We start from the raw sequence: 25,075 nt of genomic DNA, 5'->3' as shown, positions 1-25,075 counted from the left end.
TGCTCACATCCCAAGAATGAATTTAAAAAAAAGAGGTTCAGCAGGCACAGTAGCATAGTGGTTGTTTTACTGGACGAGTAATCCAGAGACCGGATCAATGATCCAGTGAAAGAGTTCAAATCCCACCACAACAGCTGGGAAATTTAAATTCAGTTAACTAAATAAATCTGGAATAAAAAGCTAGGATCTGTAATGGTGATCATGAAACCACCGAATTGTCATAAAATCTCATCTGTTTCACTAGTGACCTTTAGGGAAAGAAATGTGTCGACTCATCTGGTCTGGCCTATATGTGACTCCAGATCTACAACAATGCACTTGACTCTTAACTGTTAACTTCCCAATTAGAGATGGGTAGAGAATACTGGCTTTGCAATGATACCAACATCCCACAAATGAATAATTTTTAAAAAGCTGCTACCTGTAGGTGTTTTTACTTGTCTTTCAGGTAATTTAGGTGAGATGGAAGATTTGATGAATGAAATTGCTGCTCTCAGAATTGCCCTTGGCAATCAGAGTGACTACATTACCAGTATGACTGATCCATTTAATAGAAGGGGATACTGGTATTTTGTGCCATCTTCACCAAAAGTAAGAAATATGCTAATCTATCAAAGCTTTTTGCTTGTCACAGTGAATTTTTCATGATTTTAGTATGTGCTGTATCAGTGAGCAGGATGGGGCCTCCATTTTCTGGCCTTCCTGCTTACTCCATATGATCTAGAGACTGTTCTCCATTTTGAAAGTCGAAAACTATGTATTCCGGGTATAGGGTATGAAAATCTCACATTGTAAGTTATTATAGCTTTTTAAATATCTATATATATATATATGTGACTGCAGTCATATGTAAGGTCTTGGCCTGGATTTTGCAGTTGTAGTGACGGAGAAACTATCAGCTGCCATTAAACTGTGAAACTGATTTCTGGCTACCTCATGCACGGTTAAATGGGGAAATCAGAAGTTGGTGTCATTTATTCTACAGTCCTCCATGGGGTGTACTGTTGATGTCCTCGGCAGATGGAATTCATCTATAAATCACTGATTTAATGGCAATTTATACTTAGTGGTGGGTGAATTGTTAGAATCTATTCTGAGGGACAGGATAAACTGCCACTTAGAAAGGCACGGATTAATTAGGGATAGTCAGCATGGATTTGTTAAGGGAATGTCATGTCTTATTAATTTAATTGAGTTTTTTGAGGAAGTAGCAAGAAGGATTGATGAGGGTAGTGCAGTAGATGTCGTCTACATCGATTTTAGTAAGGCATTTGACAAGGTCCCACATGGCAGACTGGTCAGCAAAATGAAAGCCCATGGGGTACAGGGGAATGGTGCAGGTTGGATCCAGAATTGGCTCAGGGCCAGGAAATAAGGGTAGTAGTCGACGGATGTTTTTGTGTTTGGAAAGCTGTTTCCAGTGGCGTTCTACAGGGCTCCATGTTGGGTCCCTTGCTGTTTGTGGTATATATTAATGATTTGGATTTAAATGTGGGAGGCAAGATTGGGAAATTTGCTGATGACACAAAAATTGTCCGTGTAGTTGATAGTGAAGAGGATAGCCCATAGACTGCAGAAAGATATCAATGGTTTGGTTGAGTGGGCGGAAAAGTGGCAAATGGAATTCAATCCAGATAAGTGTGAGGTAATGCATTTGGGGAGGGCAAATAAAGCGAGAGAATACACAATAAGCGGGAGGATATTGGGAGGGGTAGAAGAAGTGAGAGACCTTGGAATGCATGTCCACAGGTCCCTGAAGGTAGCAGGACAGATAGATAGAGTGGTGAAGAAGGCATAGGGAATGCTTTCCTTTATTGGCCGAGGTATAGAATTCAAAAGCAGGGATGAAATGCTGGAATTGTATAAAATGCTGGTTAGGCCGCAGATGGAGGATTGCATACAGTTCTGGTCACCACATTACAGAAAGGACATAATTGCTCTGGAGAGAATACAGAGGAGATTTTCAAGAATGTTGCCAGAGCTTGAAAGTTGCAGCTATGAGGAAAGATTGGATAAGCTAGGGTTGTTTTCCTTCGAATAGAGGAGGCTGAGGGGTGACTTAATAGAGGTGTACAAAATTATTAGGGACTTAGATGGAGTCGACAGGAAGGAGCTGTTTCCCCCAGCAGAGCGGTCAATTACCAGAGGGCACAGATTTAAGGTGATTGGTAGAAGGATTAGAGGGGACATGAGGAAAACGTTTTCACCCAGAGGGTGGTCGGTGTCTGGAATTCACTGCCAGGAACGGTGGTGGAGGCAGAAACCCTCAGTTCTTTTAACCGGTACCTGGACAGGTACGTGAAGTGCTGCAAGGCGATGGACCAGGTGCTGGAAGGTGGGATTAGATTGGGCAGCTAGTTTTTTCAACCGGCACGGACACAACAGGCTGAATGGCCTCCTTCTGTGCCGTATTCTTTCTATGGTTCTATGCTTTACGCTATTAATCTCACTATAAAAACCCTTGAAAAAGGTACGCCTTGTTAAATGAGGTTTAACTGGGTTTTCAATGGCATATTAAGTCATAATTACTGCTGAACAACCTCTCTGGTCCCGAAAAATTTTTTATATTTGTGGAATGTCAAATTGCTCCATTATGATAAAAATTATAAATATAAATTATAAATTTTTAAAAGTTTGTTTGATATTTCAGCTTCTACCTTGATCCCATGTGTTTGTCCCCATCTTTATTTCACTTTCTGTAAAAATGATTAAAATGTGAAGGATAATCAGTGCTTTTTATGTCCTTGTTTGCTGTCTGAGAATTCTTTACTGTGGCTGGATATTTAGCCTGCTTGTTGACATCACTGTTGCTGGAAGCCCGAGATCCCATATAGTGGGTGCCAGAGTAAAATTAACATTGGGAAAGGTGAAATCCACACCACAAATATCTTTGTGGCAGCTTTCTTTGAGGTCAGTGGCAAAGTGCTGTCACTTTATCTCTAACTGCAGAATCCAGGCTCTTATAGCTTTATATGTGACTACAGTCATGTCATAGAGTTATACAGCACAGAAATAGGCCCTTTGGCCCATCGTGTCTGTGCCAGCCATCAAGCACCTACCTATTCTAATCCCATTTTCCAGCACTTGGCCCGTAGCCTTGTATGCTATGGCGTTTCAAGTGCTCATCTAAATACTTCTTAAATGTTGTGAGGGTTCCTGCCTCTACCACCTCTTCAGGCAATGCGTTCCAGATTCCAACCACCCTCTGGGTGTCACCTCATCACTGGCTACAAATGAGCAAATTACCATGCCCAAAATCTGAGACGCAGTTGTACAACTAACCAAAAAATGTATGTGTTCTTTACAGTTCCATATTGATTTTCATGACTTTAAGATCAGATTAATCCTTTAATGGTATTTAGTGCTGAATTGACAATGAGAAGCTCAGCGATTTACAAAACATCATTGATTTTTCTGGGACTGCCAGTTTATGTAGATAAATTAAATTCTGTACATGGATCTGGAATGTAACCGATCCAATATTTCAGTGGTGCTACTGAATTGAGTTTTCTTCCCTCCTTTATATTTTAGCCATCAAGCCTGCTGTCCCAAAATAGTCACACAAAAGACTCTGGATTCAGCTCTCAGTATCAGGATCCACTGTCTCCAGGTCAGGAATCAATTCCTAAAAGCAGAGGCAAGGAGGAATATGCACCACCAGTTCCTCAAGGCTATTGGGTTTACTCACCAATCAGACGTTCCTCACACAAGACCCGTACCCAAACAGGTATGGAACATGGGAGATGAAAGGAACGCTCTATTGATTTAAGGGTCTGGAGTTTCAGTTTTGGTTACAATTGTCGATTCCGGCACAAATTGTGTCAGTTTTGAGAAGTGTTTCCTCCTCCCCGCCCAAGTTTCTGCTCAGACTCATTTGCATATCGCTGAATGCAAAATCTGTCATGAGCCAGTGAAATCAGGCTATGTTTGAAACAATTTTTTAAAATTGCTTTTAAAAACAAAATCCTTGATATATTTGAGTGGCAACTTGGTAAAGTTTGATTTGTACAGCTGAAAATGGGTTTATAAGGAACATAAGAAATAGGAGCAGGAGTAGACCATATGGCTCCTCAAGCCTGCTCCACCATTCAATATGATTATGGCTGATCTGTCTCAACTCCACTTTCTCATCTGCTCCTCATATCCCTTAATTCCTTGAGAAATCAAAAATCTGTCCATCCCAGCCTTGAATATACTCAACGATGGAGCATCCACAACCCTCATGGATAGAGAATTCCAAAAATTCACAAAACCGCTGATTGAAGAAATTTCTCCTCATCTCCGTTCTAAATGATCAACCCTTTAACCTGAGCCTGTGCCCCCATGTTCTAGATTCCCCAGCCAGGGGAAACAACCTTTCTGTGTCTACTCTGTCAAGCATTTTAAATCACAGTGCCAATCCAATGAATAACTCCATTTTAAATTACTGAAAATTACTTTAAAAAAACTATTTTCTAATTACATTGTGTTACGGTATTGATTTGCTTAATCAATTTAAACAAACAACATTCAAAACCTTTCAAAACATACCTATTAGTGTCCTTGTTGCCAAAACTTCCAGCTTAATTTTTAGAATCTCCATGAAGGCCTGCAAATGAGTGCAATAAGCAGAAATACCCAATGGTGTTTAATTCACCTATTTAATGGGCAGGGCCTGCTTCTAATGGAATACTTTTAAAACTAGTGCAAAAGATCACAAAACTGAACTTCCACTGGCTGCAATTTGCATTTATAGGCCAGCATCAATGAAGCGAGGGTCTACCTTGCCCCTAGTGCCAGGCCTCCAGCTCCCCTGTGACATCTAGCTTCCCTCTGGTATAGTGGAAGGCTTTGGCACAAACCGCAGATCTCTCCCTCAGGACAACCTGTAACCTGAGTGAGGTGCCTAAATGAGCCCTACACTTCATCTGATCCACCTCCATTCCTGGCTCCACTGACTATAAATGGACAGGAAACCTGTCTCCATACCAATTAAGGGCTTGCCTTTTTGAAAATCTGAACCTGAATCAGTTTCCCAACAGAGGCAGGTTTCTGACCCAAAACCAGACCCACGTCCTGTTTCCCGCCTCCGTAATGAAACTCCAGCCCCAGATGTCCAAACATTTGTAAAGGAAGGTTACTGTTCCATTGTTATAGCAAATAATTTGTTTCATCATATGTGATGGGTGCAGATGATAGATTCTTTGCAGGCAAAGATCATGAGAAGGCTTATCTCTGGTAGTTGGCATGATTGTTGGTGACTGAAGAGGACAATTCTTGATTCTTGTCGATGGTACATACCTGATAAAGAAAATAACAGATTAGGTGCTTTTATATCAATTTTTTTTATGATTGTAAGATAAGTCTTTTGTCATTTATAGGTGATGGTGAAGATAGTGGGACTGAGAGTGATGACAGTGGCATGCCCAGACAACCATTTGCAGCCCCACCCAGATCTGTTATTTATACCATGTACCCAGATGGTACTCCTGTGCCACAAGGTACAGTGGTATATGGACCCCCACCTCCAGCACCAGCCAATGTTGGACCTGACTCTTCAAGCACAATTATCTATGGACCTCCACCACCTGGAGCACAAGTTGTTTATGGACCTCCTCCTGCCAACTTTACTGTCCCTCTTATTCCTGCTGGTGTTCTGCACTGCAATGTACTGGAGCACCATGACCTGGTAAGAATTCTGACACCTGTACTGTGTAGCACACCATTCCCACAGCTGTTTTTCAACCATACAGATCAAAAGACTAAAAGCCTTGTGTAGACATCTTTCTGATAATGTGATAGATAAAAGGCAGAACTTTGTAGCAATATCATTGGCATTCCTTCACCTATATTTAACGCATTTAAAATTTTACTTTCAATACACTACTGTATTTTGCATTTGGAATTGTCTTTGGTCTTTCAGGAGAATGAAGTCAGTAGATTAGAAGATATTATAGCACATTTGAGGTCCCATAAATGTGAAGATCAGAGAACAACTCCATCTTTAGATAGATATCATGAGCAGATAGAACAACTTCGCCACAGCATTCATGAAATATTGCATGGAAAAGAAGAGATGGAGCATGGAGTTGACGAATTACCCCATAAGCGCAGCAACCGAAAGTAAGAAACTTAATTTACAGAAGATATCGCCAGCACTCTGCATTCGCCTCAGATTTGTTGCATTTTGGGCAAGCATATCAGAAATAATAGGATTGATTCTTAAGATTCATGGGAAAATATTATTTTTGAGAATGTTTCAAATTATACCCAAACATAAGAGCATTAGAAATAGGAGCAAGAGTAAATCATACGGCCCCTCAAGCCTGCTCTGCCGTTCATTATGACCATGACTCCAATCTTCTGCCTCAACTCCACTTTCCTGCCCGCTCCCTTCATCCATTGATTCCCCGAGAGGCCAAAAATCTGTCTCAACCTTGAGTATACTCAACTTGGAGCTTCCACAGCTCTCTAAGGTAGAGAATTCCAAAAATTAACAACCCTCTAAGTGAAGAAATTTCTCCTCATCTCAATAAATAATTGACCTGAGATTGTGTGCCTGTGTTCTAGATTTCTCAGCCAGGGAACACAACCTCTGTCTACCCTGTCAAGCCCCTACAGAATCTTGTATGTTTTAATGAGATCACCTTTCATTCTTCTAAACTCCAGAGAATATAGGCCCAATTTACTCAGCCTGTCATCGTAGGAAAACCTTCTCATTCCAGGAACCAATTCTAGTGAACTTTCACTGTACCACCTCCAAGGCAAGTATATCCTTCCTTATATGGAAACCAAAACTGCACACAGTATGGTCTCATCAAATCTCAAACAATTGTAGAAAGATTTCTTTATCCTTGTACTCCAATCCCCTTGCAATAAAGGCCAACGTGCCATTTGTCTTTCTAACTGCTTGCTGGCTAACTTTGAGTTTATTCTAAGAGTACAGCCAAGTCTCTCTGAACATGAACATTTGAAAGTTTCATGCTTTTCAAAAGATATTCTACTTGTCTATTCTTACTACCAAAGATTATACTTCATCTGCTACCTTGTTGCCCACTCACTTAACCTGTCCATATCTCTTTGCCCTCTTTGTCTCCTCCTCACAGCTTACATTCCCACCTAGCTTTGTATTGTAAGGTTGAAGGGCTGGTTAAAGAGATTAAATATACAATATGAAGGTTATATTCAGTTCAGCCAATGAATAGCCTGACTCATAATCATTTCACATGGTCCCTGTGATCGGGGCAGTGCTGTTCTGCCCCCTGTGCCTCCATTTTTGGATGTAACTAAATTTCTGGGCCAAGGTCTTCAGAATTATACAGAGGCTATTGTGTAAATTAGTCTTCAAAGTGGTCCATTAGGGGAAATTCCTTTAATACAGATGGCACAATTTAATTAATTTTAAATATTAAACATTATGGTGCTGGATTTCCACAGGTATTCTCCTGATCACTTGCGGTAAATTTTGTAAACTATCCACAGAAACCATTTATTCCATTTCTTTAGGGTCTCCATGGATCGTCCACCAAAGTTACAGTGGGGATCAGGGGAACCTGTGCAGAAATTTCATCACTATGTTCTTGCAATTGTTTTTAAAGAAAATATCACATGAGCCATCTCTGTCATTCATTACCTGTATGGATTTAAATGTGCTGTTCTCATCATAGCATTATGTACTTGTTTTCACTGTGCTAAATTTATTTTAAAATTAGTAAGGCAGAGCTTTGAATAGCGAGGTTGTAACATTCCTGAGCTGAGCACACTGCTCCTGAAAATCCTGTATTGTGAATGTCATGTCATGTATCAGAGTCTGTTGGACCAATATCAAAATGAGACATTAGCCAAGTTAATTTCTTGAATTATTGTTGACTATGGAGAGCTGCAGCATTATAATATTGCAGAATATGAGCTACTATGTGGTAAGTTGTATATGCATTTTGATTTTCTGTAATTCCCATGCTTTCATTCAGGATGAGTTCATTCAGAACGATAAATTCAGCAATAGCAAAGTAATGAAGTATACATTAGTTCTTATTAAGAGCATTTGATTGAGAAGTAATTACATTGCATTTAAAAAGTTGCGGTCACTTTTTTTACAGAGACTTTTTAGATGGACATATAGATCTACTCATGAATGAACTTGAGATGGAAAAATCCCTCAAGAGACATGATGATGTTATTGATGAAATTGAATGTTTGGAGATAACCCTCGCAAAACGGAGGGCAGAGCTGCGGGAAGCAGACAGGCTGTTGATGGAGGCTGAGGCAGATCTCAAAAGTACAAGGGAAAAGGCAAGTGTGCTTACAGTTTTAAGTATATTCTTCAAATAGTCGTTTGGTAGTACAGAACTTGAGTATTGCTGAAAACAGAGACATTTTGTCGAAGCTTTTTGTCTTGCACTTATCAGGACAAATCACAAGAATACTAATGTAAGAGTGCAAGATGAAAAGCTTTGACAAAATGTCTCTGTTTTCAGCAATATTTATATTCAAGTTACACTAATGCTTACAAACAGTTCACATAAAGGGGTCAACATACATTTCATTAACATAGTTTTGCTTTCTCCAGGGCCACAACCATTGGCACTATGATAAGAGATCTCTTAGTAGTTGATCAGTATACCTGTTGATACAGTATGCTGACCAAAATGCATCATGTGGATTAGGAAGTCAATGTCTTGACGCATATGTTATTGGATTTACAGGTTCTGAAAGTTTTGTTATATTTAGAAACCTACTGTTTGTAATTTAAAAACATAATTTACATCGTATCTTTTCCTTGTTAAATCTAATGTTTCGTCTTGATTGAAAGTTAAAATACTTCAGCTTGATTTAACCCAGGTTTGACTTGTACTGTGAGAAATATCCACATTTCTAAGCAATGTCATGGGTGTTGAAATATCCAATATCATGTAGAGCTTTGGATGAGAGCAATGCAGTCTTGCAGTTGGTAGGGGGTGTGTAAAATATGCTCTGTTCTAGAAAAGACAATGGGTGTAATTTTAGGAGTACACACTGCTGGTATAGAATCTTGCTCACTGCTATTATATATTGAAAAATTCAATGGTGGCGGTCAGGGTTTCCTGCTGCAAGCACTTAATCAGAAAATTTATCTCTGATGTGTCTCATTTATTAACAGTATTGAAATCTAAACGTTTACTTTTAATGCTATGGAATATTTGTCCCATGAACCTAATGAAAATTAAAAAATTGGCAGGAGTAACTGAACAAGTCTATGCCAATAGTGTGGCACAATGCCAATTTGGACAGCACATATTCAGATTTTGAATATGTACTTGTCAGTTGATGAGGCTCCCCACTGGAAGCACAGACTTGTAAAATGAACTCCTTGAAGGTACTCACAATGGAGGGAGTTGGAGCTGTATTAGTGTACAATGAACAAAAGAACAAAGAACAAAGAAAATTACAGCACAGGAACAGGCCCTTCGGCCCTCCAAGCCTGCGCCGATCCAGATCCTCTATCTAAACATGACGCCTATTTTCTAAGGGTCTGTATCTCTTTACTTCCTGCCCATTCATGTATCTGTCTAGATACATCTTAAAAGACGCTATCATGCCCGCGTCTCCCACCTCCGCTGGCAACGCGTTTCAGGCACCCACCACCCTCTGCATAAAGAACTTTCCACGCATATCCCCCCTAAACTTTTCCCCTTTCACTTTGTACTCGTGACCCCTAGTAATTGAATCCCCCACTCTGGGGGAAAAAGCTTCTTGCTATCCAACCTGTCTATACCTCTCATGATTTTGTACACCTCAATCAGGTCCCCCCTCAACCTCCGTCTTTCTAATGAAAATAATCCTAATCTACTCAACCTCTCTTCATAGCTAGCGCCCTCCATACCAGGCAACATCCTGGTGAACCTCCTCTGCACCCTCTCCAAAGCATCCACATCCTTTTGGTAATGTGGCGACCAGAACTGCACGCAGTATTCCAAATGTGGCCGAACCAAAGTCCTATACAACTGTAACATGACCTGCCAACTCTTGTACTCAATACCCCGTCCGATGAAGGAAAGCATGCCGTATGCCTTCTTGACCACTCTATTGACCTGCGTTGCCACCTTCAGGGAATAATGGACCTGAACACCCAAATCTCTCTGTACATCAATTTTCCCCAGGACTTTTCCATTTACTGTATAGTTCACTCTTGAATTGGATCTTCCAAAATGCATCACCTCGCATTTGCCCGGATTGAACTCCATCTGCCATTTCTCTGCCCAACTCTCCAATCTATCTATATTCTGCTGTATTCTCTGACAGTCCCCTTCACTATCTGCTACTCCACCAATCTTAGTGTCGTCTGCAAACTTGCTAATCAGACCACCTATACTTTCCTCCAAATCATTTATGTAGATCACAAACAACAGTGGTCCCAGCACGGATCCCTGTGGAACACCACTGGTCACACGTCTCCATTTTGAGAAACTCCCTTCCACTGCTACTCTCTGTCTCCTGTTGCCCAGCCAGTTCTTTATCCATCTAGCTAGTACACCCTGGACCCCATGCGACTTCACTTTCTCCATCAGCCTACCATGGGGAACCTTATCAAACGCCTTACTGAAGTCCATGTATATGACATCTACAGCCCTTCCCTCATCAATCAACTTTGTCACTTCCTCAAAGAATTCTATTAAGTTGGTAAGACATGACCTTCCCTGCACAAAACCATGTTGCCTATCACTGATAAGCCCATTTTCTTCCAAATGGGAATAGATCCTATCCCTCAGTAACTTCTCGAGCAGCTTCCCTCCCACTGACGTCAGGCTCACCGGTCTATAATTACCTGGATTATCCCTGCTACCCTTCTTAAACAAGGGGACAACATTAGCAATTCTCCAGTCCTCCGGGACCTCACCCGTGTTTAAGGATGCTGCAAAGATATCTGTTAAGGCCCCAGCTATTTCCTCTCTCGCTTCCCACAGTAACCTGGGATAGATCCCATCCGGACCTGGGGACTTGTCCACCTTAATGCCTTTTAGAATACCCAACACTTCCTCCCTCCTTATGCCGACTTGACCTAGAGTAATCAAACATCTGTCCCTAACCTCAACATCCTTCATGTCCCTCTCCTCGGTGAATACCGATGCAAAGTACTCGTTTAGAATTTCACCCATTTTCTCTGACTCCACGCATAACTTTCCTCCTTTGTCCTTGAGTGGGCCAATCCTTTCTCTAGTTACCCTCTTGCTCCTAATATATGAATAAAAGGCTTTGGGATTTTCCTTAACCCTGTTTGCTAAAGATATTTCATGACCCCTTTTAGCCCTCTTAATTCCTCGTTTCAGATTGGTCCTACATTCCCGATATTCTTTCAAAGCTTCGTCTTTCTTCAGCCACCTAGACCTTATGTATGCTTCCTTTTTCCTCTTAGCTAGTCTCACAATTTCACCTGTCATCCATGGTTCCCTAATCTTGCCATTTCTATCCCTCATTTTCACAGGAACATGTCTCTCCTGCACGCTAATCTACCTCTCTTTAAAAGCCTCCCACATATCAAATGTGGATTTACCGTCAAACAGCTGCTCCCAATCTACATTCCCCAGCTCCTGCCGAATTTTGGTATAGTTGGCCTTCCCCCAATTTAGCACTCTTCCTTTAGGACCACTCTCGTCTTTGTCCATGAGTATTTTAAAGCTTACGGAATTGTGATCACTATTCCCAAAGTAGTCCCCTACTGAAACTTCAGCCACCTCGCCGGGCTCATTCCCCAACACCAGGTCCAGTATGGCCCCTTCCCGAGTTGTACTATTTACATACTGCTCTAGAAAACCCTCCTGGATGCTCCTGACAAATTCTGCTCCATCTGGACCTCTAACACTAAGTGAATCCCAGTCAATGTTGGGAAAATTAAAATCTCCTATCACCACCACCCTGTTGCTCCTACATCTTTCCATAACCTGTTTACATATTTGTACCTCTATCTCACGCTCGCTGTTGGGAGGCCTGTAGTACAGCCCCAACATTGTTACCGCACCCTTCCTATTTCTGAGTTCTGCCCATATTGCCTCACTGCTCGAGTCCTCCAAAGTGCCCTCCTTTCAGCACAGCTGTGATATCCTCTTTGACCAGTAATGCAACTCCTCCACCCCTTTTACCTCCCTCTCTATCCCGCCTGAAGCATCGATATCCTGAGATATTTAGTTGCCAATCATGCCCTTCCCTCAACCAAGTCTCAGTAATAGCAATAACATCATACTCCCAGGTACTAATCCGAGCCCTAAGTTCATCTGCCTTACCTACTACACTTCTTGCATTAAAACAAATGCACCTCAGACCACCACTCCCTTTGCGTTCATCATCTGCTCCCTGCCTACTCTTCCCCTTAGTCACGCTGACTTCATTATCTAGTTCCTTACAGGCTTTCGTTACTACCTCCTTACTGTCCACTGACCTCCTCAGAAACGGCCCAAATATATAGGGTTTTACTTACCCAGCAGCCCCCTGGTCTCCGCCGAAAACAAAAGGAAATTAAGTTTACTTTGAAACTGACCTTCCCAGCTGATCACTCGCTCGCACTCTCTGCTCCCGAATAAGCTGCTGCAATGAAAGGCAAATAATTTTAAACGGCCCAAATATATAGGGTTTTACTTACTCAGCAGCCCCCCGGTCTCCGCCGAAAACAAAAGGAAATTAAGTTTACTTTGAAACTGACTAGGATTAAGGTTGATGAGCGACTTTAAAAAAAAAAAAATCAATTGTGATTAATCTCACAAATAATTTTAATCTTGATTAATCTTGGATTTAATCACATTTAATACATTTAGTGTATCTATTTCAATTTTTTTTTAAATACTGATACTATTATCAACCATAAAACTCTAGTATTGAAGCCTTGTTAGCAGACATTATGGAGCATACGCGCTGGCATAGAACTGTTGGACCAAAATAGCCTGTTTTTGTGCTGCTCTATTTAATGTAAATGGTTATATATGCACAGTTTATTTTGTTTCGCTTGTAAACTACTTTGGCCTCAACTCAATAAGTTATATCTTTGCCTTTAAACATCTAAATCAAATTGTTGAGAATCTGACTATTAAAGCTTTACCACTGTTTACAAAGTGTTTTTTACAGGTTTTTTAAATGTGATTTATCATTCTGGCAGACAAAAGAAACTGTCCAGTGGTACGATGATGCCAGGAAACACTTGGTAGACACTGAGAAAGATGCAGAAGAGCTGGAGCAAAGAGCACAGGAGACTGCAGTTAAATTACTTGAGGCTGACCAGCAACTCAGGTACTGAACAAAATTCCAAGCCATACTGAGCAAGTTTTTAATAATTTAAGCTGGTTACATGAGCTACTCAAGCAGTAGTGAATAATTTTATGTGCCAAAAGTTCCCTTTTTCCAGCGTAGAGCCTGGCTGGATCATTCACTTTAGCCATTAAATGCAGGAGAAGTCAATTTAATCGTTCTGGCGTCTAAAACATTTGGGAAGATTCAGTTTGAGCATTTCGTTTCTGATTGCCAAATAGTCAGCCAAATGACTTAAAAGCATTTTGTTGGATTCATATTGCTAGATAATGCAGCATTTTTGTGTATTTAATACACTATACCCAGAATGATGGAATGCAGGGTTCTACAAGTATTTTTTTCATAGTGAATTAAAAGCATACTATATGAACAGAATACCACACCCTCTAACGCCATTTAGATTCCTTTGAAATCTTTAATTTTCTGACCATTTTCATAAATGTACAGTTGAGGCACTCGAGCAGAACTAATGTTCCCCGCACTGCTATTGACTGTCCTAATTGATATCTCAGGAAATTCCAGTCACTATTCTAGTCCTCTATCTTTAAGAGACCATTATTATTGAATATGTCAGAACTGAAAATGCCTTGATTGTACTTTTCAAAGAGCCAAGGAACATCATGCATGCAATATAGATGCCATTTTTAGTCAAATTTGGCCTATTCTAGTAGTATTGGAAATTGTCACTGTGTGAAAAATATTTGATTCTTCATTAGGTTTCACTTCGAACTAATACATTTGCAGTAATAAAACAGTGACTTTTCTCATAGACTAATGAAGACTAACTTGAAAGACCTTGAGCAACACAAGGCTGAAGAGGAGTGTATTTTGAAAGAAATTAGCAAAGCGGTGTCCAAAAAGGATTCAGAATACCAGGTACTTACCCAGAAAAAGGAAAACATGACAGATGGGTAAGTGGATAGAGTAACTGTTTAACACAATCCATTTTCTCCATCAGTTTTGAAATTGAGTTCTATTCGAGGTCAATATTGTAGTATGCCCAACAGCCTTTTTCAGTAGCCTGACCCTTGAAGTCTGCACCTGAGTCGTCTGCAGCAGAGCTTTGTGATTTCACCCTCCAGTGAGCTGGCACCTGTGGCATCCTATCCCCAGACCTTAGCTCCTGCCTAGTAGTGGTGATTCAGCACGAGAAGACCTCTCCTCTAATCTACCCTCTAAAGTACATGTGGAAGAGAGGAAGAAAGGTTAGCTTTTAATGTGCAGGGCTGACTAATGAAGCTACTGTTTGTCATGCGTATTGTGTAGGGCGAGATAGAACGAAGAAGGGAAAAAAGGTAAGGATGTGAAGAGATTTTGTGTTATGCCTCCTCCAGCATTGCCGCACGCCACAGCCATGACTTTCTCCTGGACATGATAGCTAGCCCATTTTCTCCCACAGGCAACAGGGTGTGAAGGCAGCTTCAGTCTCCTGGTGGCAACCTCCTGTTGAAAGTGTGCATGACCTTCTCCTGTAAGAAAGAAGGAAATGTGTTAATGACGTCTTTGTAAGGTGTTTAGAGAATGTGCCTGTAATGGTTGAATATTGTGTTAGATTTAAAGGGCTGGATTTTGTTGAGCTCCCAACATCGAGCTCCATGGCGCCGGGAGGCGGAAGATTGTACCAGCAGTGGACCGCCAAGGAGTCTGACGCTGGGATTGCTGGGCCCAATCTTCCCGGCAACGACGAGGCTCAATGGTGGCCCCGTGCCCACCCCCCTCCCCCTCACCACCCCTGCCGCTTGGTGAGGGAACCAAACTTTAATTATTTAAATAAAGGAAATGCATACATTTAAATCAAATTCCCCGCGATCTTACAGGCAGCCCAGGATCTTCCGTGGGGCGGCCGGCACTCTCATGCCTTCACTTTCCCAGGGAAAGCTGGTGCCACCGAGGTGGGAAAGGGGGGATCTTAGGATTTTTAGTGTAGTTGGCAGTGGGGGGTTGGCGGCGGGGCGATGTGGTCAAATCTGCATTTCTAGTTGGGGGGGTGGGGTAGGGGTGACCTTTGCACTGTGTACAATTGTGGGGGGGGAAGAGGTCAAATCAACAATAAGTGTTTTGGGAGGGTGGGGGAAAGGGGCATTCATTTATTTTCATTGTACGGGGGCGGATCAGAAATTATTTTTTTGTGTATTTTGGGGGGGAAGAGGGTACAGGGTTCCACTGTGCAGGTCTGGCAGCCCTTTAAAAATGGTGCCAGCACCTGCGCAGAGGCAGCTGATGCTGTTGCTCATGTTGCAGGGCCTGCCCCCGCCACATGATTGGGAGGGGCAGCTGTCCTGCATATTATAATGAGCCGCCACGCAACCCGCATTTGCAGGCCGTCATTTTTTTCGCCCACCACTGCTCCTGGTGGCAGGAACGTAAATCCAGCCCGAAGTGTGGGAAGTGAAATTTGCATTAATGGTGAGTGTGAGTATGAGGAGAAATAGTTGGAGTGGTGTGGTGCACGATTGTAGGAGAGTGAAGGGAAGCATGAGAAGGGAGTTTTATAAGTAGTGAGGCTTCAGATGGTGGCGGTCTGTGCAGAGAGCATATTCTTGCCTTGACAAGTCTAGTGAGGTCATTGAACTTCTTTCAGCATTGCAGCCATAGGATAGGGATAGGCTTCCTGTTATATTATGCAGGAGCTGGGGTTCAGGGGATAGGATGCCACAGGTGCCAGCTCACTGGATGGGTGAAATCACATACTAGCTAAGCTCCTGGCATTTACGTCCTCTGCAACTTCTTCCCAGTGGTGGTGGAACACAGGAGCAGGAGTAGGCCATTTAGTCACTCCAGCCTCTTCCACCATTCAATGAGATCATTATTTATTTGTGTACTTACTCTGTATACCCACATTTGCCCCATATGGACTGCAACAGTTCAAGAAAGCAGCTCACCACCACTTTCTCAAGGGAAATTAAGGATGGGCAACGAATGCTGGCCTTGCCAGAAATGCTTACATCCCATGAAAGATTTCTGATAGCTAAAGATTTTATTTATTCTATCAACCTCAGATTTAAAATGAACAAGTGACGCAGCATCAACTGCCAATTGCAGAAAAGAGTTCCAAATTTCTACCACCCTTTGCATGTAGAAGTATTTCCTGTGCTATGTCTCCTAGTGCTAGATTCCTCAACCAATGGAAATAGTTTCTCTCTATCTACTCTCGCGGTTCCCCTTAATATCTTGAAAACTTCAATCAAATCACCCCTTAATCTTCTAAATTCCAGGGAATACATCCCTAGTCATGTAATCTCTGCTTGTAATTTAAATTGTTGAGTCCAGGTATCTTTTTCTAGTTAATCTACGCTGCATTCCCTCCAATGCCAGTGTATCCTTCCTAAGCTGTGGTGTCTGGAACTGGACACAGTACTCCAGGTATGGTCCAACCAGAGCTTTGTATAGTTGTGTCATGGCTTCTAACCCCTTATATTTTAGTTGCCTAGATATAAAGGCCAGCATTCCATTGGCCTTTTTGATTATTTTCCGTACCCGTTCGTGACATTTTAATGATCTATATACCTGGGCACCCAAGTCTTTTTGGACCTCCACTGCTTCTAGCTTTTCACCATTTATAAAGTGTTCTGATCTATCCCTTTCAGGCCTAAAGTGGATGACCTCATACTTGCCTATATTGAAATCCATTTGCCACAATTTTGCCCATTAACGTAAACTATTAATATCTCTTTGTAATTTTATGCTTCCATCCACACTGCTTACAGTGCTGCCTATCTTTGTGTCATTGGTAAACTTGGATATGTGGTTCTCTGTCCTGTCATCTAAGTTATTAATAAATACATTGAATAGTTGAGACCCCAAAACAGACCCTTGCAGGACACCAATAGCCATATCCTGCCAATTAGAGCAAATGTCCATTAACCCTACTCTTCTCCTCCTGCAGCTCAGCCTATCTCCTAACTAGGTCAATAATTTGCCTTCAATTCCATGAGCTTCAGCTTTAGCCCACAGTCCCTTATGAAAAACTTCATCAAATACCTTCTAGAAGTCAGTATGAATAATATCCATAGATATTTCCCTGTTCACTGTAATTAAGGATGGAATGACTAACCACTTTGAAAATTTTCACATCCTTAATTATAGACTCTAGCAATTTTCCTGCAACAAAAGTTAGGCTAACTAAATCTATGATTCCCTGGTTCCCTCTCTGACCTTAGGTGTTTTCTGGAAGGCTTTCTGCCCATGGAGGGAACAGGATCTCCCTCCTTCTGTCAACTACCTAGACCAGAACTTGTAATGCAGCATCAGAGAACTTGGGTGCCATCTCTAGACTTCTTCCATACCTTTTTTCCAACCTAGGAAGTTTCCGTGTTGTTTGTTGAATGTATCTCCCCTTTAAGAGATGGTGACTGCCTTTAGTGGCCTCAGACACCCCATCCCCCAGTTCCTAAACAGTTATGCAGCCTGAATCCTTATAATGAGCTGCCAGCATCACAGCCTTTGGAATCATGTAAACAGATGTATGAGCGCTTCCCTACAGCATGCCTGCCTCACTGTTTTTGGGTGTAATCAAATTTTTAGGCCACTGTCTCCAAATATCCCACCTTGGTGCTAAGCATAGTGCTCCTTGCACTTGTGAAAATCGTGGAAGGAGCTTCCTCTAATTAGATTTATGAGCTGATCTCTGATTTTGACATGGTCAGCTGGCCGCATTTTATTTGCACAATATCGCATGAGAGGGCAGTGATTCCAGTGCGGTTTTGACAGGGTTTGTAAAGCAGTCCTGTAGACTAAGGAAATTTGTTGACTAAATATTTAACCCATTGGCCTAGAAATTTGAGAACACTAAGTGAAGACCAGGGAGCGTTTGGGGGTGGATGGGGGACATGATTGCAGCGAGCAACCTTGGATATTGCAGGCCTCCAGGAGTGGGGAGGAGATTGCGGATCTCCTAGGGGGTATGGGGAAAGCAATCAGCGGTCAGCAGAATCAGTGACCTGGAGGCAAGGGGAGCGGCAGCTGGCAGTGTCCTGAGGCATTGAGGCCTAGAATTGGGGGTGGGGGTGTTGGGGAATGGTGGTGGCCAGGTGTGGTGAGGTGAGATTTGGAGTTTGGGCTGGGATGGGGAAGGAGCTCGGGACTCTGGGTGTGGGGAGGCAGGAGTTCCAGAGCAGAAACCATCAGGAGTGAGGGTGGGAATCCCTATTAAAATGTGGTCGGGGTCATTTCTGGCTCCATATTCAGGAAAGTTACTTGCCTTCTTTGTTGCAGGAATCCCATTGGACTGGTTTCCCTGAGTGTAGTTTGTGATGATGCTGGCTATCTCAGGGAAAACCAGTGTTGGAGCAGGAACCTCAAGCAGGCAGTAGTTAAGTGTATTTAAATTTGTGTGAAAATATGGTTTGTTACAAACAGCTCCTTAAATTAAGACTTCAAATTTAAATAAAAATTCCTTTAAGGATTTGAGTATCCAATAACACAAATGAGCTGAAATGTGATGCTATGCTTATCCTTTGTGTTAATAGCACTTGATAGTTTAAAAATGATCAATTTTTTTTTAATGTCTTCAGTTGATAAATATTTTGCATGTTCCAACAAGGTTCATGTTGTAGTAACTGCTCTGTAGTATTGCATAAAATGTAACTTGAAATTAATTGGGAGACAAAATTCAGTAGCTTTACAACACAAGACAGTAATAATGAACCTTACAAAGAGGGTTCTTACTCCGGGAATAAGCTTCATTAAAGTAATGTTTTCTAGTATGGTTGACGTACTTTTTTTGCCTATTGTAAGTTATAATACAGCAAAGTTTATTCATTGTCTTTGCATGTTTAGCCTAGAAAAACTACAAGCAGAGATCCAATTTGCAGAAACCAAAGAAAAACAGCACCTGGAAACACTGAGAGAAACAGCAACCTTGTTACAAGACAAAAAAAGTGAATTGGAAAGTCTAAATAGTAAGGTAATTTCAAAAAATGTCACTGAAGTAAATTAATTAATTCTGATAGAATAATCCATCATTGCTTGGCAAAGCTGAGTTTAATCAAGGTAATAGATGTTGCTACAGTAAAAATAATGAATTTAGTTGCTGCTGTTGAGGCGTTTGAGCAAGATGCATAGAGGTTGCAATATTCTGACATGCTAAATAGCTGCTGTCATTAACTTTATGTCTAGTAACAGATTAACACTATCAAAGGCATGAATGTTGGTCACCTGCCTGCCCCTCAGCCATGACATTGGGCTGGATTTTATAGGCTTGCAGTCGATTCAAAAATGGCGGACTGCGCGCAAAGAGCTGCCAAGATCTCAAGCGCGGCGGCTGATTTAAATAGCTGGGGGGGCTGCCACCCGCCCCCCCACCCCTCGATCACATGGAGGAGCCAGACTGTCCGTTCCTGGCAATGGTGTCAGCTGCCTGTGCGCGGGTGTGGCGCCATTTTTAAAGGGCTGATCGCCCTACCGGCTTATTTAACTTTTTAAAGAGCAATTGAATTAAATAAAGTAAATACATTTGTTTTGCCCCTCTTCTGCCCTCCAGTAACAAAATTAATTATTTGCCCTTCCCCCACCCCCAAACTGCGCAGACTTTAAACTACAACCCTTCCCACCATCCCCTATACCAACGACGTTAATTTGACTCCATTTCCCCCGCACCCCTCACACTAATAAACATACCTCCTCCCCCCCCCACCAGTGTTGTGCCTCGTTTCTCTGGACAGGGATCCAAAGGCATGGGAGTGCCGGCTGCATGGGCCGAAGGTCATGGTTGGCCTTCAAGAGGAGGCATAAGTATAGTTAATTAATTAATTAATGTAATTGATTTAAATATTCAAATTGTGGTCCGTTGCCTAGCGATGGAGAGGCCGCCATGGTACCTTATGCTGCGGGGAGGATCAGGCCGGGCCCAGCATCTAGGTCCATGGCAGGCCTCATCTGGGGCCATCTTCAGAACTCCGCCGCGGATCCTGACATTGAGGGCTCCTTAAAATCCAGCCCATTCTGTGTAGTTTAGGGAGATTCTACAGATGGAGGCAAAACTAACTTTAAAAGTTGGTATGACAATTTATTTTTTTAAATAGCGCAAATTAAACACTGTTAGTACAGGCAAAGTCTCAATTACAATACCACTAATTTTAATTTTAAATTGAAGGCAAATATTAATTGCTTAGCACATTTACAGCAGTGATATTGTGACTTTTGTTCCTTTCCCATCAGGTTGAAGTGCTGCAAAAAGAATTAATGATGTTGGACAGGTGTTCAGGCAAAAAGAAAGAAGAGCTTCAGTTTTTTCAGAATGACATTGAAGAGAAAAAAGCAAGCCTGTCGGAAATTCTTAGTGATGTTGAGGCAGAGGTGGTTGATAAGCAGCGCCAAATTCGGGTCAGTATGTTTATTTGTAACGCAAGATGTATTCTGCTGAAAATTTCCTTTTTATGTAATCTACCCAAACATATAAATCATCCTGAGGTAAGACATGTTCCCTCAAATGAAAGTTTATGTATGGAAATTCTGCTCCATCCTGCTTTCCTTAGTTTGTTTGTTCTGAGGCAGCTTCAATGGGAGGTGCAGTGTTGTCCTTTTACCTGTTACAAATTTTGCTTGATTTCTTGCTACATGGAGACCCAACTGCCCCTTGATGCATGTTCTGCACTGCATGTATTCCAGAGCAGCTGCATTTACTTCTGACTGGCCTTGGGGGCTGATCTTGAGCCATCTATCCTGGGAAAGCCTTCCACCTACTGAGTGCACAGAATCCTGCCAATAGTGTGCTTCCCTCCAGTCAGATTGTGCTAAATCAGCTTCCAGGCAAATATGAGGTCCCAGCTCCATTTAAAGCCATTCTGGGACAAGTGTGGCTTATCTACTTTGGAGAAGAGACTGGAGACCCTAAATTGTCTGTAAGACCTTAAACCTTGCAAGTTTTATAGTGGATTAAGAGAAAGTCAGTTTAAAGCTGAATATTAGGAGAGCTGTTCTCTATGGACTTTCCTTTTTAACAGTATGTACGCTAACCAAAGGACAGTGTTTCTGATCAAAGGTTACATCCAAAATGTTAACTTTTCTGTTACTTCCACAGATGCTAATTTATGTGCTGCTTGTTTCCAGCATTTTCTGTTTTTATGAGTATATGTTGGATACAACATTTTGAAAATTCTTCACAGAATAGTTAGAGAAGATAAAATTATGTTTTACAGGAGCTGAAGGCCTTGCTTGAAGAGATGAGTGCACAAAAAGGAGAACTGAATGCTCAAATCAGTGAGAAAAATTCACAACTTTTCTTGTCAAAACAAGAAGTGATGAATGAGGAAGTAAGGCTTCAGAGCATGCGAGCACAGATAATCAAGCAAAAGACAGGTTGGTTTTCTAAAAATTACAAAAGATATTTCAGAACATTTACTGACCTAGAAACTGTGTTACATGACATAACATTAATTTCTTGAAATATCTTTTGATGATGACGATATAACTGAAACTAGTTAACACAATAAGATAAGAAATGTTCTCTTAATATTGCCAAAACCACTTTACAATCACGTTATAGACTGAAGTTAAAACTAATAGCTCTGTCTAGTTCTTATAATTTTAATATCTTACCTAATGTGTGCTGTAAAGTGAAGAAGGTTTATTCTATGATTGTAGCCCATCCATTGTGCTAACAGGGAAGTTGTGTTTTTTTTTTATAAATATATGTTCATATAAAATAATTGTTCCCAGTGAGCCATTTATGGGAATTGACCAACTGTTGTTAATAAGACATCGATTTTGAGAATGTGTAGAAAGATCGGTGGATATGTTAGATTTGTATCTCGCAATCTTGATATTTTTGTGATTTTAATTTGTCACCCTCCTCCATTCCCTAACCAGGTTAACTGTAAAGGTAACCTTGTCTTATTTCATCATGTTCACACAAAAGAATATTTTTACTTTTAATGGTTCGAAGAACAGCTAATGGAGGCACCTTTCCACCATGCTTTTTTATTGAGATCAATTGTAAGTGGGAGTGCAAAAGTAGTATAACATGTCATTTTCATTTAGCTCTCATTGTTAATATATGTATGATGAGATATTAGAAACTTAAAACCTAAATTCAACTTTAAACCAATCTAGATAAGACAGTGTACCTTCGTTGTATTTATTTTTCCCTTGCTACTTTTGTCTCAGTCAAATGTAGATTTTCTTTCCTATATCTTTTTCCCTAGAGCTGAAACATGTTCTGGAAATGGTGCAGTTAGAAAATGATGAACTGTTAGAACTGAAAAAGCAGCATGAGCAGAAAATGAAGGAGCTGGAGAGGACACAAGCTGTGTTGCGGGAGGTCTGTGATTTGTGTAACGAAATTCAGTGTAATATAACCCTGAAGAGACAATGGGAAAGAATTACTCCTGTGTAGCAACATCACAAATGGATCTTTTTTGAACACATTTATCATGTTGCTACACAGAAGGGCCAGTACAACCCTCCCAATGGGGAGGTTATCTTAGGCAATTATGGGTCCCAACACTGACTTCTGCAGAACACCCCTGCACACTTCCCTCCAGTCTAAAAAACAACATAAACCCATACTCTCTGCTTTCTGCCCGTTAGCCAATTCCGTATCCACACAGCCACTCCCCTTTTAATTCCATGGTCTTCAGTTTTGTTAACAAATCTATTATCTGGTACCTTATCAAATGCCTTTAGAAATTCCATATACACAACATCAACCACATTGTCCTTCTGAATCCTCTTTGTTACTTCATCAACGGTGAAAATAAATTGATAATTAAGAGAATGGGCAAAGTTGTGGCAAATTGATTTCAATGCAGGCAAATGTGGATGACTATCCACTGTGGACCTTAAAACAATAGAACAGGATACTTTCTAAATGGTGAAAAGGTAAAAGCAATGGAGGTCCAAAGAGACTTGGGAATACAGGTACATGGATTAGCAAAATATCATGAACAGGTACAGAAAATAAATCAAAAAGGTTCATGAAATGCTGGCCTTTATATCTAGAGGACTAGAGTACAAAGGGGTAGAAACCATGCTTCAGCTGTACAAATCCCTGGTTAGATTTGGAGTACTGTGAGCAGTTTTGGGCACCACACTTTAGCAAGGGATATATTAGCCTTGGAGGGAGTACAGCATAGCTTTACCACAATGATACCTCAGGCCAGGTTTTATTCTGGTGACAGGGGTACCGACGGCGTGGGGAGACCCCACCTTGGCCCTCTGCTGGACTCCTGGTGGAATTCCATGGTGGGCAGCCAATTAACTGTCCCTTTTAAGGAGCAAGCTCCTGCCTCCAGAGCTGCCAGCCACTCGGAGGGCTGGCAGCTCTGCAGTACCAACAGCGTCACCAAAAGTGGTAGCTACTGCCAGTACTGCAGGAAGCCTGCATTGATGAAGGTGGTGGAGACCCCGAACGCAGGTAAGTGGTGTTAGGACTGCCGGGGCCAGTCAGGCAGGCCTCGGCAAGGGGGTTGGGGCGTGTGTTTCGGGTGGGGAGAGGGACTTGCCACAGGGGAGGCCATCGCTGCTAGGGGTGCCCTCCATAGGCCATGGATTGCCACCAGAGGAGGGCGCCCCCCACCTGCCCAAACCCGAGCACACCAGGAGGCCGCCTGGTAATGTCTCCATGTGGCAGCAGACCCCTTTGCCTTTAGTAAAATGGGAGTGGAGGCGGGAAGCTGCCCTTAAATGACCATTAATAGGCTACTTAAGTGCCTCAATTGGCCTCGAGCGGAAAGGCCATCCTTGGCCTTGCCCGCCCCAACGCCAGGCACGCCACCTCATACTATTTTGTGTGCCACCCTCGCTCTGTTCCTTCTCCATAGGACTCCAAAGGTTATATTCCCTGGAGTTTAGAAGGTTAAGGAGTGATTTGATCAATGTTTTCAAGATAGTAAGTGGAACAGATAGGGTGGAGAGAGAAACTGTTTCTGCTGGTTCACAACTCTAGGACTAGGGGGCATAGTCTAAATGTTAGAGACAGACCTTTCAAGAGTGAAATTAGGAAACACTCTATACAGAAAGGGTGATAGAAGTTTGGAATTTTTAAAAGGTATTAAGGAGTGTGGGGCAAAGGCAGGTATATGGAGTTTGTTCACAGATCAGCCATAATCTCAATGGATAGCAGAACAGGCTCTAGGAGCTAAATGTCCTACTCCTGTTCCTATGTTCTTAACTCAGTCAAGTTAGTCAAACATGATTTACCTTCACAAATCTGTGCTGGCTTTCATCTATTAACTCATATTTTTGAAGTGTCAATTAATTCTGTCCCATATTATTGTCATTAAAAATTTAGCCGCCACCGACATTAGGCTGACACAGTGATTATTGACAATGCAGCCAGCAGCTGACGTCATCCAACTGCGCCAATATGCACACATGTGCAAATTAGTTCCTACCCTCTGCGCATGCGCTGCGTTCCGCAGTGCCAGGACTGGTTGGCGCATGCGCAGATGACGTCATTGTGTAACACGGGCAGATGGGGGATCTGGGCCGGAGAGAGCAGGGGTTGGGGGAGGGGGGATCTGGGGAGCGGGGAAAGAGCGGGAGTGGGGGTAGCGGGGAGAGCGCTGCCGAAGACCTTGCTGGTGGCGGGTGCGCTCTCCTCCTTCCACCCGCCCGCTCGCTCACAGCCCCGACCACTCGCTTGCTCGCTCACCGCCCCCCGCCCGCTCACCACACCCCCGACCACTGGTTCACCCACCCGCCTGGTTGTTCACTGCCCGCCCGCCCGCGCCCTCTCCTCCCCGGCCCGCTCCCGAAGTGATACCCTTAGAAAAATGGCATTTTCACGTCCCCTCATGGTTAGTTAGTAGCAGCAGATAAATTGTTGTGTTATAAACTTAGTACCTGAAACAATACCTAAACTGAAAGTAATGCAGATAAAGGA

General features: G+C 42.1%; 1 protein-coding gene across 8 annotated transcripts in view; it reads left to right on the top strand.

The window, feature by feature from the left end:
* Positions 1–25,075, top strand: part of cntrl (centriolin) — a 162,990-nt gene that overhangs the window by 102,233 nt on the left and 35,682 nt on the right. For all 8 annotated transcript variants that reach the window (XM_068012358.1, XM_068012354.1, XM_068012356.1 and 5 more), the window contains exons 22-32: positions 449–591; positions 3,532–3,727; positions 5,361–5,668; positions 5,903–6,102; positions 8,079–8,271; positions 13,103–13,233; positions 14,022–14,162; positions 19,030–19,156; positions 20,410–20,574; positions 21,390–21,549; positions 22,395–22,510. In XM_068012358.1, the coding sequence (XP_067868459.1) occupies positions 449–591; positions 3,532–3,727; positions 5,361–5,668; positions 5,903–6,102; positions 8,079–8,271; positions 13,103–13,233; positions 14,022–14,162; positions 19,030–19,156; positions 20,410–20,574; positions 21,390–21,549; positions 22,395–22,510 (1,880 nt within the window). The remainder of the gene's footprint in view (positions 1–448; positions 592–3,531; positions 3,728–5,360; positions 5,669–5,902; positions 6,103–8,078; positions 8,272–13,102; positions 13,234–14,021; positions 14,163–19,029; positions 19,157–20,409; positions 20,575–21,389; positions 21,550–22,394; positions 22,511–25,075) is intronic.

The sequence above is a fragment of the Heterodontus francisci genome, chromosome 32, assembly GCF_036365525.1.
Source record: "Heterodontus francisci isolate sHetFra1 chromosome 32, sHetFra1.hap1, whole genome shotgun sequence".
Classification (NCBI taxonomy): Eukaryota; Metazoa; Chordata; class Chondrichthyes; order Heterodontiformes; family Heterodontidae; genus Heterodontus; species Heterodontus francisci.
The sequence above is the reverse complement of the archived record's forward strand: the minus strand, read 5'-3'. Positions and strand labels throughout refer to the sequence as shown.